Source organism: Actinia tenebrosa, unplaced genomic scaffold (assembly GCF_029948245.1).
Source record: "Actinia tenebrosa isolate PJP-AT-01 unplaced genomic scaffold, QUT_ActTen_1.0 PGA_scaffold1__47_contigs__length_23844297, whole genome shotgun sequence".
Classification (NCBI taxonomy): Eukaryota; Metazoa; Cnidaria; class Anthozoa; order Actiniaria; family Actiniidae; genus Actinia; species Actinia tenebrosa.
In genome coordinates, this window is record NW_028292578.1 from 19738868 (window position 1) to 19755165 (window position 16298).

Here is a 16298-nt window from a genome sequence, read left to right on the forward strand (position 1 = left end):
TCTTACGACTTCTAAGGATTTATAATTGCCCTATATTTTTATTCTTTTTTATGTTTAATTATTGTTTTTAAATTCAAAGGAAAATAAAAATCTAAAATTACAAGAGCTTTTTGTCTTTTCTTTGCAAGTATTTTGTCATGTAGAAAATTACGCGTGTCATGTGCGTCAGAGAAGATCGAAAAATAACCGTTCTACGAGTTCTAAGCATAAATTTTGATATCAAATACACTAGAAGGGAGCGGCTCTCAAGTTTTTCTTCCTGACTGAAAAAATCAACCTGTTGAATGTTGAGCAACCTGCTTTCAAGGCGGCTGAAAATGAGGTCGCTATGGAAATTTCAAAACACAGCCAATCACAAGCGACGTTTGTAGTTCGTTCACTGGCAGGTGCCGGGTCTTTTCTCTACCGATCTTGTCGCGATTGGATTGACTAAGGTTTTAGACAGGTGACGGAGTTAAGATCACTACATAGCCCACGTGCTTAGAGATGACCAGGTGGCTGTCAATCATAGCATTGACAGGAATAAACGTCCATTTTTGCGAGCGTAATTCGTTACCGCGGTTGCACAAAACCAGCAAAATTGGCGGGAATTTGTTTCGTGTTGAGCCATCGAATGACTTCCCTAAAGATAAAACACTAACTCGTTCAGACTTTTTCGAGGACAAAACAAAACCCAGTGTTTTGTTTTCAAGCCTTTTTTCGTCGAACTATCGCCTTACTAATTTGTTTCTTTCTCTCTTATTCAAATTGAAGCTATTATCTTTCTTCCTAGGTCATTAATGTATTGACCTTATTATTTATGCAGTCGTCACTGAGTAGCCGTCAACGCGCGATGCTGATTGGCTGTTGCCACCTGAACCAGATGTTTTGCCTCTGTATTAAGTTCGGAAAATCTCATAGGAAAAAATAGCCCGAAAAAACTGTGGTCACTCAAAAATGACCAGAGAAATTCAATTTTTGGATGACTATAATTAAAGAACCTAAGAATATCACAGCGACAAAAAACGAGTTTTACTTCATATTTATTTAGCCTAGTTTTTCACCAAGAAAACCGGTTTTTTTTTTCTTTTTTATATATCATTTTCTTGTTTTTAATACTTGTTATTACTATCGTAAACGAGTGTTGGGGAAGTGTGAAAAGCTTTCGTTGACGGCGTTTATTTTCAATGGATAATTTGGTTAAAAAAAAGATTGTACTTCGATTTGAAATTCTACAAAATCTCGTAAGTATTCTAAACTTGTACGCGAGCATAATGAAAAATCCCAACTTTTTTTATAGTTTTCAATCTATAAATTATTCAAGATAAGTTCATCACAAACTCTATGACAGCAACCGAAGATAACTGATTTTAAAGTCCAAAACCGCACACGGCGATCGAAGCACGTTTCCCCTTAACTACAAACAATTTTACCTCTCGGAAATCGTCCAATATTGCCCTGCAATTTAATTAGTGGTTAAAGTATAGTTGAAAAACTTCGCAAGAGCAAACGTTAGAAGAGTAGGTATAATTTGGTGGCTAAAAAGTTGTATATAATTTATATTTTATACGTTTTTTTTTTAATTCTAGTTCATCAGACCAACAGTCTACATTAGTCGGCTCTCTACGTCACTTGCCTGATCGTGAGTGCTACCAATTGTTGGGATTATTAAGGATTATTTGTTCATGTCTTCGACTTAGATTACTGGCTATTCAAAAAGTATTACTTATTATCTGTAAACGTGCGTATCCTATGATTCGTGACTTTCGATTCTTTTTAGGGATAGACGACTTTTTTTTTCACGAGTGAAATCGAACGAATATCAGTAGTGGAAATTTCGTTTTCGGCTTTGCAAAACAAGAATTTTTAACGTGTGGTTACTACCAGTATAGACCGGTAGACGATATTCGACTTGGCATTCTCTGGTATCAGTATAATATACTCCTTTTTAACCTACTGGTAGACACTAATTTCTTTGCACTTGCTCTACTTAAAATATATTATGTATTAATTCCGTCAATTAGAATGTGCAAGGGGTGCAGACATTTATAGGAAGCGGAGTTGATGTTAAAAAATTGCACATAATCATGAAGTCGTAATGAAGTTTTGCAACTTTTCTCCTAAAATTAGTCCTCGAACTTTCCCACGCTGGTCATACCTGTTAAACAAAATAACGCCACCAAATCCTATACCTGTTGTCTATTGTTTTTCTTCATAGGATTTTACCCTTCGTGTATAAATCTAAATAACTCTACCTAGACTTGAAGAGGAAGTAGAATATATAGCTATGGTTTTTGTCGTTTTTCTTTTTACGTTCAGAATTAGTTTGCCAATGTTTAGTATTGTACAATTTTGAGATTATTAAATTAGTCAAGGATTTTTATCAAATACGCAAATGCAGGGATGTTACTTAAGGATGTGACGATCGAAGCGTTGTTATTACGAATACTAAAATACATCATCCTACACCGAGTTCACGCCTAAATTTATTCATTATGTCACCAGAGATGTACTCATTGTTGCACAAGCTACCACGCATCGTAGATTTGGACTGATATGACCAAAATAATTTATAATCCCTCCTAAACGGGAAACGTATTAAATATGCAATATATTTCGTGAAATATCGAGTTTTGGCTAAAGGAAAATGAAAAATACGAAACTGAAAAAACTGTCGTTTTTGAGAGAGAATTCTTGTTGTTTCACGATCTAATGGCGGATGTAGAGAGTGTTCTTATTTTAATCACCTCTTTCTCGTTCGCTCTGCTTTAGTTTGTTATGAATTATCTCCGTTTAGAATGACATTCATTTGTGACGTCAACTGTTTGCGTTGGAAGGAACTGAATGTTTACGCGTTTTTGAAGCGATGAAAAGCGGTATCCCACGGGTTATAGAAGCTACGAGGCTTGCTACGTGATCCGAACAACTTACTGGCATCACATTGAGTTCATAACATCTTGAAATAAAACCGCTTTTTTCTATTTTCTGCATCGGTAATTGGAAGCAAGATTTTCCTGTTGAACAAAGGATGTTTAAGTTTTATTTTGATTAAGACGTATTTTCGATTTAAGGGTCTTAGCCGTTCGTAAGACGCTTTCGTCAAAAATATTCAAGAAGGTTGTTTCACTCATAACTGTGAATCGCTATTTTATTACGAAAATTAAATCTGTAGATAATTTTCTTCATCATTCTAAATAACTTAACGAATGTAAAATTCTACCATTTTAAGAAAATTCATTAAAATTAACTATACGACTTGAACTAAGAAAAATTGATTAACTTTGTACAGGAAAGTGAAATTAAGTTTACTTAAGCCTAGCTTTTTCGTCTGTTGGAGAGCAGAGAAACTTTTGACTTAATATGGTATGTTTTTCCCCCACCGAATATCAAAACGTATTTACATACACATACGTATATATTCATTGACACCTAGAGACACCTAAATATATTTTTTTGTGCCCACGCGCGGTATTTTTATCTACAAAATTTCGGTTTGATTTTAACAAAAAATCTCAATTTTTTGAAACGAGCTGAAAAGTTAATAATTCTTTTATCATCTAGATTAAGAGCGTAAAGACGAAATGTTTGTCTTATTTATCTTATATACTAAGTTCTAAGACCAAATATTGCATAATCGTCGTGATTATTATTCGTTGTATATCTGATGGACTTTCGTCGTATAGCTAAACTTGTATTCTGAGAAGTAAAGCACAATAACACTCCTAACGCTTTATGAGTTATCTCACCCTTATACAGATAATCAAATTCTAAAATTCCACCTTAGATTAAGTGAGAATGAAGATGATTCAGCTGTTTTTGACCATTATTTCTTTCTTGCTGATCAGGTTAATGAGCCTCGATGCTGGGTAGTGTTTATTTACGTGTTTTAGCAGGTGAGCCACCTCAATTATAGCAGAACATCGTGGAACTCGTTCGATTCTAGACGGATTGAAGTTCTTTATTCTGATCTATTACGTGAATTAAATTTTAAAATGGTGTTAATAGCTTTTCTAGGGCGTTGTATATTTATTTTCAAGGACTAAAAGAATAGCCTTTAAATGAATATACCCGTGTTAGGGGTTAGAAGATCACCTCCAATGCATGGCTTACATTGACGATCAAAACGGTGTGAGGCGCCGAATTTGTCATAATTTTTCTTAAATTATTCTTTTATATGCAACAAAAATCTCAATTTTTTCGAACATTTGAACAACCTCTGGGTTGATCAAAGTCAGGGCACGGTGATTAGCGTGTTGCAATTGGGATTTGCCGCAGATCAGGGGGAAAACTGGACAACCTGGGGAAAAACCCTTTGAATCAAGAGAGACCTAACAAATTAAGATTAAGCTTATTTTAAATCAATAAAGGCTAAAATCTATTAGTTAAAATATGTTTATGACGCGTAGTAAAGCAGTAACGATATCGCGCTTAGATATTGACTTATAAACAAACATAAGAACCATTTTCTTCGTATATAAGTATATATAACTAGTTTCAACTATCTGGACAGGCAGTAACCTTATCTGCTACTGAACCTAAAATAAATTACAACTATGCAGGATTTCAATCTACTTATCAAGGGTATTTCCATAATTTTTCCAAGGTAAATTTCCGCGTGTCTGAATATACTTCCGTTTACGGAAAACCCCATCGTATTGTGTTAATGAGATGGCTTAAAAGCTCTTATCGACTCGGCGAGGTATTTCTTCGTGTTTTGGAAGAAGACGCATCGTCTACCTGTTGATTCAACCCCGAATTTTAGCTCTAGATTATTTTCCTTTACCGTCGGTGTAATAAGTACATTGATATTACTTAAAACAACCTATAAAGATGTTTACATACTGAATTCTGATGTACCTTATAAATTTTTTTGTAAAGTATCGAATAAACTACTGCGCATGCGCCAATGACGTCATACCATCTGTCAGATTATTTTTTACTGCTTTAGAAAACTTCCACCTAATGATTGAAATTGTTTAAGAAGTTCTTATTGTTGATTGGTGTTTCTGCTAACTGGCTTTGGCAAATGTTGTACTAATTTGTTGCTTCCTCATTATTGTAAGAATAAACCTTAATTATCTTTCTTTTCATTACCGTCTTGACAAATTGTTTTTTGACCAAGTTCAAACGCACATTTGTATTTATACTACTCATTTTGGTAATGAATATAACTGGCACTTGAATAATTCAGGGTTTTTTTTGGATTTACAGTATTTTACCTGATCTTCTATTGATTATAATTAGTATTTGCAAAGATTTCAACCAGAAAAGTTTCATAACGCAACGGGATATTTTTTAAAATCTGGTTTTCCCTCCGCTGTTGACATTTTACACCAGTTTCACCAGTTTAAGCATCTAACCTTGAAAGCATTAATTAACCCTAGATTTGATAGTCAGCACAAGACAGGCTGGAAGATTTTTTAAATTCAGGTTTCTCGTCGATTGTAGTTGGCTTCAACTTGTAATCAGCCCTATCTACCCCATATGAAAATATATATAGACTATATATTTGTACTGCCGTCTAATTGAGCTGATCTGCGCAGTATATCAAGCAACTTATGTAGTTGCTACCCCATTTTATAGTTTCATTAAACCTTAAATAAGCCAGACATTTTTCTTTATACTGAAAAGTGCTTTAAAAATATGAATAATTCAGTATTTATCATCGTTATGTAAAAATGTTCAAGTTATAAACAATTCGTTCAGAAATTATGCCGGCCGATATCGCAATGCCATTACTGCTAAAATGAATCCTTTGTGGAGAGATAACATGTCTGGCAAACAACATTGCAAACTGATGCTTTATGCTTAAAGCTGAGTTTTATGCATGTTTGAAGCTCAGTTAGTGAAAAATACCCAAAAACAAGGGGTTTACTTTGTTTTTAACGTCTGTTTTTTATTGCTCAAGTATTGCAGAACTAAACATAAATGGAGTTTTTTAAATACCAAAAAGCCTGCAATATGTTCTTGTTAAGTTAATGAGCTAGCAAACAAAACGGTTCTTTTCGGTTTGTTTTTTCGTCAGCGACCAAGAAGCTGCTGTTGGTCAGTTAGTGGCGCCATATAAACCGGAAAACTTTATCTTGAATTCTTTTTTTAAGTCATAGTGGTTTCGCCACTACGATTGATTTAAAATATATACATTACTAGGCTTAATATGTGGGAATATGTGAAGTAATTTCTCCATCTCTCTAGTCCGAGTGAGCAACCTATTTTGATGTTCATCAGATGTAACGGTTTTTGTCAGGCTTCTAATGCGAATTCAAGGTTGTATTTATGTAATCAGTACTAGGAGGGACGGATATTACTTATCTTATATTTTGATGAGTAATAACTAAGGTATTTCCACAACGATTGGTCATAATAAATCATCTGCTTCCTTGATGATATTTGATCTCGTTTTTACAAATTTTATGGCATGATGTCAATCAATTTTTGAGCAGCTTTCTCACTCGCAATGGAGGGGAATCGAGCTCAGCCAATCGGAAAACCGGCTTTTTGATCAATTTAGTAATCAACTGACTCTCTGAAAAGATTTTAGGAAATTGCCATATGAGTTTGTTGGGATATAAAAGCTTTATTGATTTGACTAAACATCTCAAATTCACTTATAGGCGAAGAAGCGCCAGGCTTGATAGAAACATTCTACTTGAAATGTCTGGAAGCGTAGTTTTGTATGAATTTTCGCTTCATTTTGGAAAGCCAGTTATTACTGAGCCATTTTATATGTTCTAAAGAGAATAAATAAGTTCGTATAGGAAATAAAGCTTCGTTTGAGTCTCGGGCTTTAAGCCAAAGCTGTATGTCGGGAACTCTTACTTTAGTCGATATAACTGAGTACAACACGTTTATGGCATGCTGAGCCAACATGTCAGCCATTTCACTCTAGCTAGCCACAACACAGCTGATAAGAAAGAAACTGAGACGGGGGAAAAGGATTTATTACTGGATATCCTCAATGAATTACGCTGATAGCATCTACATTACGGACCAGTGACTTTAACGATAAGATTCGGAAAGGAATTGTCTGGTATAACGAGCCGATAAAGTTAAAAGCAGTGCGCAGTCCGCTACGAGAAAATCTTTAGGGTTGATATTTATCTGGTAGATTCGGTTCAACCCACAAACGCCGCAATATTTCATGTGTGAAAGGCGTTTTTCCAGGATTTTGAGCATGTTATCCTGAAAAATCGAAACTCGCATTGTCGAAGAATGTTCACCTTCAACGTTTTCGAGGTACTTTTTGGCGGGAAAAGTTTATTGTGCGGAAATCAGATAATAACCTTTCCTAGGATTAGTTAATTATTTAGGTATATTTTACGTACGTTTTTTAAAAATTTAAATAAATATTAGAAGATTTCGTACGGTTTTCTTGCCATGTAAGCCAACATGGCGGCTATGTCTACAATATCATTTCATTTTCTTAGGATTGAATGGCTCGTTCTCCATATAGACTTAATGAGGCGCATGCAAGTGAAGCCCATTTCTTACGATCTGTTCGGATCTCAACCTGTTACTTTGTTTTATGATTGTTGCGTGCATGTTGTTGATACTCAGTGCTTTTCCTTTGCTGTTGTTGCTGTTGCTGTTGTGAGTAGAGTCGTTTTTGCTGTTGTTATTGATGATGCATGATGCTGTTGCTGTCTTTATTTTGGCGTTGTTGCTCCTACAGCTGCTAATGGCTGTTTAGTCTGAATAGAAAAAAACTGACTCCAGCACACTTTTAGATTTGTCTACTAAAAATCCCCTTCGTTTGCGAACATGGAGCCCAAAGTCTGCCGGGAACTGCGAATTTGTAGGTCAGTCGATACCACATTTTTACTGAGCATGCGCTTTGGAATCAGGGCTTTGATGACAGTGTGGTGGTGATGATGGTAGTGATGATGATTGTTGTGGTGCTCGTGTTGTGTAGTGTATGAGGGTAACGATAAGTCTTTAAATTAAACGCTCCTTGCGGTGAAAATATAAGAAAGAAATCCGCTTTTGGTTTCAAAATATTGTCTATACAAACCAAGCCGTTAATTCTCTTTTAACTTGAAGAACCAAGAGCCGCTCCACTGTCCTCCCGCGGGAATCCCTCGCTGTCGACGTGATCGGCGCTAAATCAGAGCGCCATAGTTAACGGTCCCTCTCCACTCCGTGGAGTTCATTAATTCTTTCTTCGAATATGAACTAACAGATTACCGAATAAAATTGGTTGGCAACAATAAACTCATTTGAAACATTCAAATATTCAAACGACTCGCTATTAAACGATTTGTGTATTTTTATTAGTTGGTTATTCCTTCATTTCTCAGTTTCAAGACATTTCCAAGAATAGCTACGACGCGCCACAAGATCCAATTTAGACTCCTCGATGATGCAACACACCCTGGAAAACTCACCGAACGCTATTTATAGAATTAATAAGCGATAACTTAGATCATTAACATCACATGGGGTGCATTATAAATTAAAGGGGGTTCTCCTACTCCGCTCGCTGCTCTATACCGACGTCGGATTCTTTATACCTTGATGCAGCGAAAGAATTTCAGTTTTTAGATTTAACATCTGTTGAGTTTAGATCATGGTTTACAAAAGTGTCGAGGATTCCTGAGGCTACAAACTGGTGGCCAAGGACCTCGAAACAGCTTAATTCCGGGTATTGTGTGCTATGAGAATAGGACCACCGGCACACAGATGTGTGTGTTTGTTTGACAGATGAAACGTTCGATGGTCGTAATTAGTGGAAATACTTGTAAAGTGATATTCTTTCTTTTTTCTTGAATATTGAATTCTAAGTGGTTTAGAGCATGTACCATCTTCGATGTTTTAAGATCCTATTGTCAAACCGACGGTCATCAATAATCTTTATTTTCCATCCAATTCCCATGCTAGTTGGCTCTTAATCTATAATAATATGATGCCAATCAACTGCTGAGGAGTACAAGCTACGAGAAGCCATTAGCCGGTGCAAGCTTGCTGAAAAATCATCCTAAAAATCATGTCAAACCTGGCAATTGTTTATAAACTTAGTTTTCCCTGTCTTGAACGACAGCTAGTCGAACCCTGAAAAATGTTATGCCGCAATTTTATGACAGCTAATCGTGCTCTGAATCGAAGACAATGTTGATCGATCATTGCCAAGATACGAGGCAACATGTATCGTTGTAATTTTGAGGGGAAATCATCTTGAAAATTATAGCATTTCGAAAGTAACCATTGTCACATTTTAACGACAGCTAATCTCCGAATCGAAGATGATTGGTGATCGATCGTTGTCAAGATGAGATGCATGTGTCGCTGTAAGTTTGCAGAAAAATAAACTAAAAAATTATAGTATTTCAAAAGTAATTTTACAGATTTACGACAGCTTTGCTAGAGTCGTGCTCTTAATAAAAGGCCGATGTTGAAGTTTGAAAAAAAGTATATGCTTATAAACTTCGTTTTATGAACTTTGTAAGTGATATTTTTCGCACTAATTCTGTTGATCTTGTAGTTCTATCTTGTAGCTCCGTTATTCGAGTATAGGTTTTTCAGGAACGCACTCAAGCTCAATGCAAACAAGCTCTAGAATGAAAAATCGCACCATCTGTGCTTGCATATCTGTCAGAATTAATTGAACTATCAGAGTTTTAGCTGGAGATCTAGTGTTTTGGAACATACTCTATGTTTTTAAATCGTTCGTCTAACTCTAGGGATCCAGTTTTATCTGCTCCAAAGAAATACGCTTTAGAAGAAAGGACTTTGAAAAACTGTGGCTTAGAAAAACGAAATAGGAAACGGCTTGTCTGGAAATTTCTAGGCTGAAACCATGCAATAATGAAACACTACAAGGACAACGCCCTTTTGGTTTACGAGACCTGATTTGCCATTGGCCACCAGTTTGCTCACTTAGAAACAAAAAATTCAATCTCTATACGACGCAAGGAAAAAGTAACAACTGAGTAACAAAAAAGAGCAGATAAAACAATGGGAATCATAAGAATGGGAAAACGACAATGATAGTTCTGAGTTCTGGGCTCGAAAAGCTTTAAATATAAAATAGATTCGTTTATAGGAATGTTTTGAAGGAAGTTGTTTTGCAGGTGAAACGCATAAATATTTGATCCTTGCTTGTAATAAGCTTCTTACAGGTAATAACCCTAGAAACTGCGTTCAAATTGCAGGTAATAATTTAAAAAAGAAATCAGTAAAACAGTAATGCACTTATTTACCTTATTCCTATATGCACTACGTAGTTTCTAGCCACAAATGTCTCTAGATAAAACCACAAATCTGATATCGCCTTGTTGTGACGTATTTTCATCAGCAAAAGAACACTCGAGCAAACGGCGCAGCGATTTCGAGTGTTTTGACTGGTATCCTTAGACCATGTGAGATGCATATCTAATGAATGTGCAGCTCATTAAAAACTAATTTTAGGTGTTTTTTCAGAGCACACCGAACAGCCATGTTTTACTGGTGATGTGTGGCACCTGTTGATTCTACCACAGGGAACCCAATTTAGATAAAAGTTAATAATAAAAATAAAATCTGAATAAAACGGCATATTGGTAACCCATTAGATTAATGCGTCTACGGTGATTATGATTTAGCACAAAATTGAAGGGAAATATAATTCGGCTTACGCAACGCAAACGCCCCCGGCCATTCCGAGGTTGAGGGAAAACTGGGACTAGTTGGCATTGCAGTGCATTGTGGGGCTGTTTTTCAAGAGTGCGTATAAGTAATTGATAGGAGTTGTGCCACTTCATAAAATAATTCATTCTCGTTCGATTTTCCCTTCTCCTTCCTGTTATAATCATTCAGTCCTTTCTCCGAACCCTCGAATCGAAATTAGTTTGCGACACGATTCATTCATTTTCTGCCCTCCATAGGCCTTTTGTAGCAACAGGTCACGTGACCCTACCCCCCGTAAAAAGAGACGTTGTGTCAAAATGAACACCAGAAATGGAACGAGCACCTCAATATTAGTAAGAAAGCAAATTTTTAGCTAATAACGTTGACTATAGGAGAAATGGCGTTGAATATAAAATCGAACATTTTATAAGGATTGGGGATCAGGGAAAATGTGCTGGATGGCAAGCTAATACAAAAGCCTTCGATCTAAATACTGCATACTGAATAGCGCCTTCCAAGACCAAAGTGTATTGTGGATCATAGTGACATTGTCAAAAGTAGGACTATGCATGCGCAGTACTCAGTATTCAATCTTTTTTGAAATAGCCGTATATATATTCTTACGATATACAGTCAACTCCCGCCTTGCGGACACCTTAATATAACGGACACCTCGCTATTTCGGACAGGGGCAAAATCCCCGGCAAAAATGATGACGAAGAAATGACCGTAATTAATTCTCGTTATTGCGGACGCTCGCTATTACGGACACTAAGTGACGGTCCCGAGGGAGTTGACTGTAATCCCATAAGGTACAAGGTTACCTTGCTTGGGCTTCCTGTGGTTTTCAAACACACTAACTATCATTCTGAATACAACGTGAAATTCGTTTTTTCGTCACAATTTACATTGAGTTTGTCATGTGCGTCCATCTATCATTGATAAATTTCTGCCTTGACCGCCTACACCAAGAGAATATTCTCTTGCCTAACACTCAATCATCCTTTCACAGTATTGGATCAGGGACTACGCGTGATTCGGGCTAAGATAGTGCGTAATACGTGATAATAGCAAAATCTAGAGCGTGATTCGTGATCCAGGTTTACTATGACGCGTGATTCTTCTCGTGAAATGTGCGTGATTCGAAAAATATCGATGCGTGAAACGTGTCGCCGACCCCCCTGCGATTAGCTTACGGCATATTTCGAAAAATTTAGATTTGACTTCACGATTGATTGAATTTATTCTATTCAAACTCATCCGATCCAGTTTAGCTGTTAGCCTACGCTCAATAATCTTTTCAAAGTCGCACATTGAGACAGACAGATAAGATAAGCCTGGGGCAAACACGTGAAATTTAGTTTTGACGTCACGATTTATTGAGTTCTGTCATGCGCATCCATAGTATCATTGAAAACGGAGTTCTGCGTGGGGTACTCTAAATCATTCTTCGACAGCTAGTATTGCACAATGAGACATCAGATTAGCCTGCGGTATATCTCGTGAAATTTAGAGTTGGAAGTCAATTTTGCATCACTAACTTTCAACAAATTTCTTCCTTGGTAATTGACTTCGTTTTTACATTGTTCAGCTTTAGAGGTGCGTGGTATTAAAGAGAACTCTTCAAGGATGTAAAAACTTTGTCTGTTGATTAGTGAAAAACCGCGTTCAGATATGGAATAGACCCTTCTCAAAAGTATCGTGGATGCGAGGCTTACATGAAATACAAAAGAAATCACGCTTTTTCTCGATGGAATTTGTGGCATCTTTGTATTTTCATGTTAGCCTCGCATTCAAGACAATTTTGAGTCATTGATTAAATAGAGCTGTTAAAAAAATCTCAAAACAACCAATGAAACTCGCTTTAAAAAAAAATTGACACTTTGTTGTCCAGTCAAATTATTGGTAAGATAGCCTTACAAGTGCTATTTACATTTTTATCAAAAACGTTATTTTGATATTGAACTTCGGTCGTCCAATACTATTGTCTCTACAAGCTTGATTGACAAGGCTTCCTTGGGATGCCATTTCAATGCTATATCCATTCCGACATGGGGTTTTATCTACAATAAGCTACAAAATATCTTACACGAAACAGATGCTACAGTGTATGTACAAGAATTAACGTTAAATATTTAACAAATAATAATCCCTAAATTTTTCAAGTTGGTGATTTTTTCTTGACTTTTTTGCTCTTCTCGTATTTGATGGTTTCTTGTTCGAGCTGGGCCATTTCGGTCATCCTTGCATGGAAGGTTGTTGGGGCACCACTTAAGGGGTCAGGATATCTAGAACCTAGCAAAAAAAATCATTACTGATGATGAATTTCATCTGAGTTCATTTATGAGCAGCTTAAAAATTTTGATAAATAACCTGGGCACCTACTCCAAAACAAACTGAAAGCCCTGCTTTCCCAAGACTCACTAAATTCCAATAGTCCCTTTCATATTTCCCTGCATCTTGAAAGGTAGCCATGCTTTTGCATCGAAGCAAGACCAACGGTGAGCTTGCTATGATAGAGACATGTGAATATTTTGTCCGAGGTGTTAAAAAAAGGTCTCAATCATTGCAAACTAACTATTTGTCTTGCTTCGGTGCAAAGGCACTGCTACCTTTCAAGATGGTGTCAGGAACTATGAAGGGAACTATTCCATCACTGTTTTAGCCATGCCCCAACTTGATCAGTCCAGAGGGTAGTGATTACAAAATTTGAAGGTTCCAAAATCCTTGGTCTCAGTCTACCTACCTTTCAAATTTAGTGTTGATTTTGTTTTCCACCTACCAAGGCAATAAAAAAGGTTTTGAATGAGTAAATTGTAAATTATGAAAAAACAATGACATTATCTTTTTAGTTACACACCACTCATACCAGCTGAGCACCGTACGCAAAGCATGTATGGACAAAATTTCTGGAACTACACTTACATTCAGCAACAACAGATTTCTAACACTCATATTGAAACAATTTTGCGGGACAAGTTTTACTATTACCTTGATTGTGGCTTCGGCACAGGCTGGCGATGAGAAGTCAAAGATATAGTTCCTATAGCAATGAGATCTGTCGTATCTCTAGGTGAAGTTGGAATCGAAGCACTACGGCTAAAAGTAAATGGAAGCCTTTGGGTGGGTCTGAAAGTGCTAGAAGGTTTAAATTTTGAGTGACCATCGCATCCATTTACAAATTCTTCATCATTAATTTTGCATTTCCCAAGAGGTAGGATGCGATTGCTCCCTTGTTCCTGGTCGCTACTGCTGTCCTGGGCACTCGTGGAGGTGCTTGGACTACATGTATTATTTCTGTTGACCTTGTTGAAGTTGTAGCTATTGCTGTGGTGAATACTTTTGGGATTTATTGTACCCCTGTAGAACAGAAAATAAAACAAGGTACATGAGAACTGTGAGAAGTTTCATGAATTATTTTTTGATTAAGCCATAAACTGTCTCAAATTTTGTCTTGATAAAAGTATAGACCCCTTGCATTGAATTCATAAAGGAATTGTTCTGGGGGACAAAACAATAGCGAGTCTTTTCTTAAGCAAAAAAAAAATCCATTGTTATGTTCCCAAGAATGATTCCTCTAGGGACTCAGTGCAAGTCCAGGGCCGTAGCCACCGGTACAGTTGGTCCGGTACTTTTGTGGGGAAAATATAAGAACCAGACCAACTTTCGGGGGGAAAATATAAGAAAAAAAATGTAACAAAAACCAAAAACCCTCAAAAACCAGACCAATCAGAAATTTGTACTCGAAAACCAGACCAATCAGAAATTTGTGGCTCCGGCCCTGAGGTCTATAGTGCTTAATGAAAAGAGAGAAAAAACAAACTGTGACTCAGTGGGATGTGCTACTCAAAACCATTGTATGGGAAGCACTGCAGGTGGCATATAGCGATGAAACCCCTTGCTTCTCACCAAGGCAACCAGGGTTTGATTCCCAGACTGGTTGTCATATGTAAATTCATAGAGTTCATCAGAAAGTTCATGAAAAAAAAAATCCGTAGAGTTGCTTAGTTTCTCTCCAGTTTTGTGGGTTTTTCTTGTGGTTCTCCAGTTATCCTGCCTCCTCAAAAATAAACTTCTAAATTCCAGTTGGAATTCGGTGACTTTCCACGTTAACACGAGGCTAATCAGTACAGAACAATATTTATTCAAATTGGTTGCCATATTTTGACTTGGTTTATATTGAATACATAAGCCAGGAAAATCCTGCAACACCATCTAGTGGTTTGGGATATAACAATTATAACGATTATTGTCATCAGTAAGCGCAAAAACAAAACATTCACACTAATTAAGAAAGGGACACTGATGGTTATTGCAGGTTTTTCCTGGCTTAGTGTATTACAATAAGATAATCAAACTACAGGAAATGTATCAAAACAAATGAACTATAGTGTTAATAAATTGTATATGGCACAAATTTAAAACAGGACAATGTATTTCCTATATTTATAATAGTACCAACATTGCTCCAGGCAATCTTTAAGTTTAGGATAAGTAATGGTATGCATAATTGCATGGTCGAAATAAAATATATACATATGAACTTAGGCTACCCAGATGATGTCAGGCCTATGGACTAGTCAATACTTGAATATGAGTCCATCCAACGCCCTTACTCCAGGACAAGGAACCACCCTCGCTTACTCCCTTCCCCTTCCATAAGAAGACTGTCCATGTAATGTTCAGCTTCAAGAAAGTGTTTTGGAAATAAGGGAGTAAACTGAAGCTGAAATTCATTGCACTGAAAATTTTTAATTATGCACACTCCAGGCTCAAAGACTATAAGACAATTAGTAAACAAAAAGGTCTTTCTTCATCAAACACTGTACACATATTTAAGAAGTGTGGATAATTATATAGTTATACTTAAGGTTCACTTTTTTTGAAACTACAAGTACAAATTAAATCTTACTTTATGAAAGTATTCTTTTTAAAATAAAGTGTTTTTATCATAGAAAAAAAATGACTTTGGATTTAAGATCTTTCCATTTGTTAATCAGCATATCTTAAATTTAAGACTCTAGGGCTGTTTGATTACTTGGCTGAGTAATTTATTATTTGACACAGTAGTAAAAACCTAGATAGCTTTGCAAGGACTTTGAAATCGGGGGAAAAATTGTATTTTACCGGAGAATTAGATATTTTGAAGTGTAGTTTACCTTGACTTCGGTCTTGCTTCTTTTTCGTCATCCACAGGTTCGAATCCTGACTCTGATATTTGCTTATCGAAGCCCAAAGGCTCTGCAAGAACAAACATTCATGAAATTTATAAACACCACATTTCACGCTCAGAAGTCTAGGAAAAATACAATTTAATGCTGAAAATAGACGTATGTGCTTACTTAGAAGGTATCTTTGTCTCGTTTGGCAAAATCGTCGTGGACTGTGAGCAGCCATGAAAGTATCAAGTGAAGTAAACGGAGAAGCTTGTGGTCTCATTTTCAAAGTCACAACACTACTTCCCGAAGAATGCTTCCAAAGTGGCGAAGTTATACAAGCAATCCTTGGATCTATGCCATATTTTCCTTTGCCATTTGCCATCGAATAGGCATAGGTCTTTATAAACACGATCGTTCGCCAAAAACCCGTTCAAAACCTCGAGTATTTGGTCTTCATGATCATACAACGGGAAAGTTTTGTGGAGTTAACTCGAATACACGTCTGTCTCCTGGGAACGAATACTTGTCGCCTAGCAACGTTATCCATTGTTTCACTTT

General features: G+C 36.5%; 2 protein-coding genes across 3 annotated transcripts in view; one reads left to right on the forward strand and one right to left on the reverse strand.

The window, feature by feature from the left end:
* The first annotated feature begins 1128 nt into the window (after nucleotides 1-1128).
* The window catches only part of LOC116289351 (uncharacterized), a 65995-nt gene continuing 50825 nt past the window's right edge, over nucleotides 1129-16298 (forward strand). The window contains exons 1-2 of one of the 2 annotated variants that reach the window (XM_089033175.1): nucleotides 1129-1223; nucleotides 1569-1621. The gene's annotated coding sequence lies outside the window, so the exon portion shown is untranslated. Of the gene's footprint in view, nucleotides 1224-1309; nucleotides 1500-1568; nucleotides 1622-16298 lie in introns of those variants that run through there. The other variant, XM_089033176.1, reaches the window with a different exon arrangement.
* Nucleotides 12445-16257, reverse strand: LOC116289354 (uncharacterized). Its single transcript, XM_089033179.1, has 5 exons — nucleotides 15924-16257; nucleotides 15741-15822; nucleotides 13573-13941; nucleotides 13328-13359; nucleotides 12445-12876 (listed from the first exon to the last, which is right to left on the reverse strand). The coding sequence occupies exons 1-5, from the start codon at nucleotides 16120-16122 to the stop codon at nucleotides 12743-12745; spliced, it is 816 nt and encodes a 271-aa protein (XP_088889305.1). The 5' UTR covers nucleotides 16123-16257; the 3' UTR covers nucleotides 12445-12742.

Coding starts and splice junctions, on each gene's coding strand:
- LOC116289354 (XM_089033179.1), bottom strand. CDS start 16,122: ATGGCAAATGGCAAAGGAAAATATGGCATAGATCCAAGGATTGCTTGT. Junction 15,823..15,923: donor GAGACAAAGATACCTTCTAA/GTAAGCACATAC, acceptor TTGTTCTTGCAG/AGCCTTTGGGCTTCGATAAG. Junction 13,360..13,572: donor GTGCCGAAGCCACAATCAAG/GTAATAGTAAAA, acceptor TTGCCTTGGTAG/GTGGAAAACAAAATCAACAC.